We start from the raw sequence: 5,880 nt of genomic DNA on the forward strand, positions 1-5,880 counted from the left end.
CTCCACGTGGCCTCCTCCTCTGTGTCTGTGTCTCCTCTTCTGTCTCTCATAGGGACACTGAATGGGGCCCATTGTAAATGCAGGATGGCCTCGCCTTACTTCGTTACATTTGTAAAGAGCCGATTTTCAAAGACGGTCCCGTCCTGATGTTCTGGGTGGACACGGGTTTGGGAAGGATTGAATTCATTGCTAAGCCATCTCTGTTTTCCTTCCATGGTGATGATGGCAGGAGAGGGGCGCCAACAGAGGGCCTCTGAACGGCAGCTTTGGCCTCCATCGGTGTCCCCAGTACACAGAAAGGGAGGGGCTGGGCATCCGAGGCCACCCACTATGGAGATGCAGAGACCCTGGGCAGATGGCTGGCTCTCCCATTCCCGCCTCCAGAACAGTCTTTCTCACCTGAGAGAGCCAGGAATCCAATTCCATGTGATGTTCGGAGGCCCGTGGGCAGTCACGGCTCTTCTTTACCCTAAACCAGCTCAGGTCTTGTGGCTGGTGCAGGTACATCCCGTGCAGAAGAAGAAAGACAGACACGCAGCCTGCTCACCATCCACACAGCATGGAGGAGCCCAGCGACCGACACCCCTGCAGGTTCCTGGGGTCCACACCTGTGTCCGGTGCTTGATCTCCAAACGGTCTCACGGGTCAGGCCAGTTGCCTACTCCCCGGACTCCGGATGGACTCGCCAGGGGGGGAGAAGGACGCAGACGATGGGCAGAAGGCGCGGAACTCCGGAATCAAGCTGCACGCTTGGGTTGGGATGGGCTGGGAGCCATCTCACGGAGTCTCCTTTCCACACCTGGGCCTCCGAGGTCCTTGTCCTGACTCAGGGAGGCCTGACGGTGTTCCAGGGGCCTGGTGGGACCTCCTTTCCTATCAGGGATTCACAGAAGCAGAATCGAGGCGGGGGGCCCTCCAAGCCAGGTCGGAACAACCGTGCCAAAAATCACCGTGGTCAGCTCCAGGTTGAGGGGTGGGGTGGGGCAGGGAGGGGACGTGGGGAACACGGGAGCAGTTCACTTGCAGGAACCTCAGGTGCTCCCGGAGTCATCAGAGATGAAATATATAAATCTGTCCTTGTTTCTCTGAAGGAAGAATTCCAACCACAGCCACCACAGTGGCCCTGAGTGAAATGAACAGGAATTTCGGTGTGCACCACACCAGGGAGACCAGCACCTCTGGGGGAGAATAGAGAAGGCCAGAACCACAGCTAAGGGACGATGTCAGCAAGGAGAGGAGCTGGGAATGGGGCTGGCAGGTCGCCCAGGGAGGTATGAGGGGTGTCTAAGGAGCTCGGGGGTGGACACCCCGGCTCTACTAAAAAAAATACAAAAATTAGCCGGGCATGGTGGCACACAGTGTCTCGTGCATGGCACAGAGAGGCAGAGGCCCCCTCTGCAGCGTAACAGAGCGCCCTGTGCCCCGCTGGGCTTTGCTAGTTTCTCCACCCTCAGTGAAACCTGGAGACCCTTCCTCACCGGTGCCTCTGCAGTGCCTGGGAGAAACGCAGCTGTTCTCCCTGAACCTCTGGCACGGTGGCCTCTCCATGCGTCCCCGGCTCTCCAAGCTGCACCCCCGGGGAACTCAGAACTCGCTCTCCTGCCTCATGAGGCCGGGCCCGGGGGCTCCCTCCAGCCCTTCGGGGTGCGCACCGGCCTCGGAGCGCACGGAGGTGGTCCTGGCGGAGAAGAGGCTCTCGCGGCGCTGGTCCAGGGGGTCTTTGGACACCCCACGGCAGCCCAAATATTCCCGCAGGCGCAGCTGGAATTCCCGGGAGGCAAAGTAATACACAAACGGGTCCAGACAGTTGTTGAGGCAGCTGAGACACAGCGTGAGCTTGTAGACGTGGTAGTAACTCTTGCCATAGAACAGGCGACCCACGATGTGCGCCAGGAGCACGAAGTTGTTGGGGGCGAAGCAGGTGACAAAGGCCAGCAGGACCACCACGGCCAGGCCCACCGCGCGCCTCCGCTGCTCCCGGCCGTGCGCCTCCTCCGTGCGTAACAGCTTGAGGATGGTGGCCGTGTAACAGGCCACGGTGACCACGAAGGGGATGAGGAACAGCAGGATGAAGATGGTGAAGAGGAACACGGCCCACATGGCCACGCTGGGGAGCATGGTCCACTTGAGCACATCGAAGCAGGTGACGATGCCCAGGGCGTGCACCGGGTAGGTGAGGTCGGTGCGCGCCAGCGGGGACAGGGCGGTCAGCAGCAACAGCCAGGTCCCGGCGCACGCGGCCACCGCGTAACGACGCCGGCGCCAGCGCTTGGAGCTGAGCGGGTACAGGACCCCCAGGAAGCGTTCCACGCTGATGCAGGTCATCGTGAGGATGCTGGAGTACATGTTGGCGTAAAAGGCCACGGTCACCACGTTGCACAGCAGCACCCCGAACACCCAGTGGTTGCGGTTGCAGTGGTAGTAGATTTGGAAAGGCAGCACGCTGGCCAGCATCAGGTCCGTGACGCTCAGGTTGATCATGAAGATGACCGACGGGGATTTGGGCCCGATGCGACGGCACAGGACCCACAGGGAAAAAAGGTTACCCGGGATGCTGACCAGCACCACCAGCGAGTACACCACGGGCAGGGCCACCGCGATCGTCGGGTTCCGGAGCATCTGCAGCGTCGCGTTGTCCGGGCCGGTGCTGTTGGGGACCTGCATCCTGGAGGGGTCCTCGTCCGGGCTCTGCAAGGGAAGGGTGCGCGGTGGCTCAGGGGCGCAGCTGGGGAGGTGGCTGCCCCGGGGGGCTCCTGAGCGTCGCTCCCCGGGGACCAAGGAGGGCGGGGAAATGCGTTAGCAAAAGGGTCCCTGTCTCCTCCATCCCTCCCGCCCTTCCTCCGTCCTTCCCTCCCTCCTTCTTTCCTTCCTTCCTTCTTTCCCTCCGTCCTTCTTTCCCTCCTTCCTTCCTTCCCTCCTTCCTTGGATCAGGGAGGTCATTGGAGACCTGGGTCCATGTCACAGGCTGAGACTCTTAGCAGATCCAGAGTGGGGCCTGTGGCTCCCCTGGGCAGGTTGAACGCATCGTTGTACAGACCTCACGCCTCAGTCACTGTCCCCCATGGATGGAAACCACAAAGCGACCGTCAGCCCCCGGGTTTTAATGCTTTCATGTCAGGGACATTCCTCCCACAAAGCATCTAGTAGCAGAACACATACAATCCAAGCGCCGGGAGACCTCTAGAGCCTTTCTAGCTTTTAACACCCGTGTCAGCCCCAGGCTCACCCTGCTGTTTCTTCCTCCAGAGGAGACCTGTGACTTCTTACCAACTGCTGCACAAACAGCTTCCTCAAACTGGTTTTCAAATGGCCCAGAGCTTTCATTTCAGTTTCAGGGAGAAGTTTTGTGCCCCGCCTGGACGTGCCCAGGTCTGAAACCTATGGTTATGCACGCGTCAGCACCGCCCCCCACGGCCAGCTGGGCACCTCCGGCCACCTCTGGCTTCAGGAGAAGCAGATCCTTCCTTCTTGGGGTTCCGCCTGCTGTGGCCGTGGGGGACGTCAGGAAGGAGAGACGCTTGAGCCATGAACTGCGGATGAAAAATGTGTCTGTCAAAGGGACACTATTTCTCTTTCCAGAATGTAAAGTGGACAGAACTGGAAACGGAATTGTTCTTTTGTTTGTTTGTTTTTGTTTGTTTTATGGAGATGGGGTCTTGCTTTGTTGCCCAGGCTGGAGGGCAGTGGTGCAAACGTAACTCACTGCAGCCTCCAACGCCTGGCCTCAAGCAATCCTCCTGCCTCAGCCTCCTCAGTAGCTGCGTCTGCAGGTGCATGCCACCATGCCCAGCTAATATTTTTATTTTTGGTAGACATGGGGTTTTGCTATGTGGCCCAGGCTGGTCTCAAACTCCTGGCTTCAAGCAATCCTCCTGAGTAGCTGGGTCTCCAGGTGCATGCCGCCATGCCCAGCTAATATTTTTATTTTTTGCAGACATGGGGTTTTGCTATATTGCCCAGGTTGGTCTCAAACTCCTGACCTCAAGCAATCATCCTGCCTCAGCCTTCTGAGTAACTGGGACTACAGGTGCATGCCACCATGCCCAGCGAATATTTTTATTTTTGGTAGACATGGGGTTTTGCTATGTTGCCCAGGCTGGTCTCAAAGTTCTGGCCTCAAGCAATCTTCCTGCCTCAGCCTCCTGAGTAGCTGTGACTACAGGTGCATGCTGCCATGCCCAGTTAATATTTTTATTTTTTGTAGATATGCGGTTGTGCTATGTTGCCCAGGCTGGTCTCAAACTCCTGGCTTCGAGCAGTCCTCCTGAGTAGCTGGGACTACAGGTGCATGCCGCCATGCCCAGCTAATATTTTTATTTTTGGTAGACATGGGGTTTTGCCATGTTGCCCAGGCTGGTCTCAAAGTTCTGGCCTCAAGCAATCTTCCTGCCTCAGCCTCCTGAATAACTGGGACTACAGGTGCATGCCACCATGCCCAGCGAATATTTTTATTTTTGGTACACATGGGGTTTTGCCATGTTGCCCAGGCTGGTCTCAAAGTTCTGGCCTCAAGCAATCCTCCTGCCTCAGCCTCCTGAGTAGCTGGGACTACAGGTGCATGCTGCCATGCCCAGTTAATATTTTTATTTTTTGTAGACATGGGGTTTTACTATCTTGCCCAGGCTGGTCTCAAAATCCTGGCTTCGAGCAGTCCTCCTGAGTAGCTGGGACCACAGGTGCATGCTGCCATGCCCAGCTAATATTTTTATTTTTGGTAGACATGGGGTTTTGCTACGTTGCCCAGGCTGGTCTCAAACTCCTGGCTTCAAGCAATCCTCCTGCCTCGGCCTCCCAAAGTGTTGGGATTACAGGCCTGAGCCACCACACCTGGGCTGGAATTTGTGACTCTAACTCTCCAGGTAGGCAGCTGTGCCTCGCACACTTTTAACCATCACATGCTGTTGGAAGTCCTGCAATGGCGGCCTCACCCAGCCTCCCTCCCGTCTGTACCTGTGTGGTCTGACCATCCACCAAGCAGTTCCTTCGCAGCCACATGTGTTGTAATTTCGGGTCTGTCCCCTGTGGCCACTGGACAGCCCCCAGGGAACACAGCCAGGCAGGACTGCTGAGCAACACGGGTGATTAATCAACAAATTACATCTAACTGTCACCAGCTGCCCTGACACAAGAGGCACCACCGGCTTGCGGTTTGGGTCCCGCGGAGGCTGGGGCGGCAGGATGGAAAATTTACAAAATGAGTACAACGGTTGCTCTTGGCGGTGTCTGGCCTGCAGACGTGGCTTTCCAGAAATATCTGGGCACTGAATGGTCTGAAGCAACGGACCGACCACAGGTGGGCGCTCAGGGGCTGCAAGTTGGACCCTCTTTTTCTTTTCTTTCTTTCTTTCTTTCTTTTTTTTTTTTTTGGCACTCTGTCACCCAGGCTGGGGTGCAGTGGCGTGATCTCGGCTCACTGCAACCTCTGCCTCCCGAGTTCAAATGATTCTCCTGCCTCAGCCTCCCGAGGAGCTGGGACGACAGGCGCCCGCCACATCGCCCGGCTAATTTTTGAATTTTGAGTAGAGACGGGGTTTTACCATGTTAGCCAGGCTGGTCTTGAACTCCTGACCTCAGGTGATCCAGTGGCCCCGGCCTCCCAAAGTGCTGGGATGACAGGCGTGAGCCACCGCGCCCGGCCAGGTTGGACTCTTTTTCTTACGCTTTGCAGGAAAATGCATATCTGTCTGGCAGCAATGCATCCAGGAACGTTTCTCGCCTGTTGAGGGTCTGTGCGTATCTCTCCCAGCCCTCTCATTTATTTCTTCTAAAAACAGCTTTACCAGCCTGGCGTGGTGGCTCACACCTATAATCCCAGCACTTTGGGAGGCCGAGGCGGGCAGATCACCAGGTCAGGAGATCGACACCATCCTGGCTAACATG

General features: G+C 57.1%; 1 protein-coding gene across 1 annotated transcript; it reads right to left on the reverse strand.

Moving 5' to 3' along the window:
• Nucleotides 1-1,269: 1,269 nt before the first annotated feature.
• Nucleotides 1,270-5,362, reverse strand: P2RY8 (P2Y receptor family member 8). The gene is made up of 2 exons (XM_023197395.2): nucleotides 4,951-5,362; nucleotides 1,270-2,688 (listed from the first exon to the last, which is right to left on the reverse strand). The coding sequence occupies exons 1-2, from the start codon at nucleotides 4,993-4,995 to the stop codon at nucleotides 1,585-1,587; spliced, it is 1,149 nt and encodes a 382-aa protein (XP_023053163.1). The 5' UTR covers nucleotides 4,996-5,362; the 3' UTR covers nucleotides 1,270-1,584.
• Nucleotides 5,363-5,880: the final 518 nt, after the last annotated feature.

This window comes from Piliocolobus tephrosceles, chromosome Y, assembly GCF_002776525.5.
Source record: "Piliocolobus tephrosceles isolate RC106 chromosome Y, ASM277652v3, whole genome shotgun sequence".
Taxonomy (NCBI): Eukaryota; Metazoa; Chordata; class Mammalia; order Primates; family Cercopithecidae; genus Piliocolobus; species Piliocolobus tephrosceles.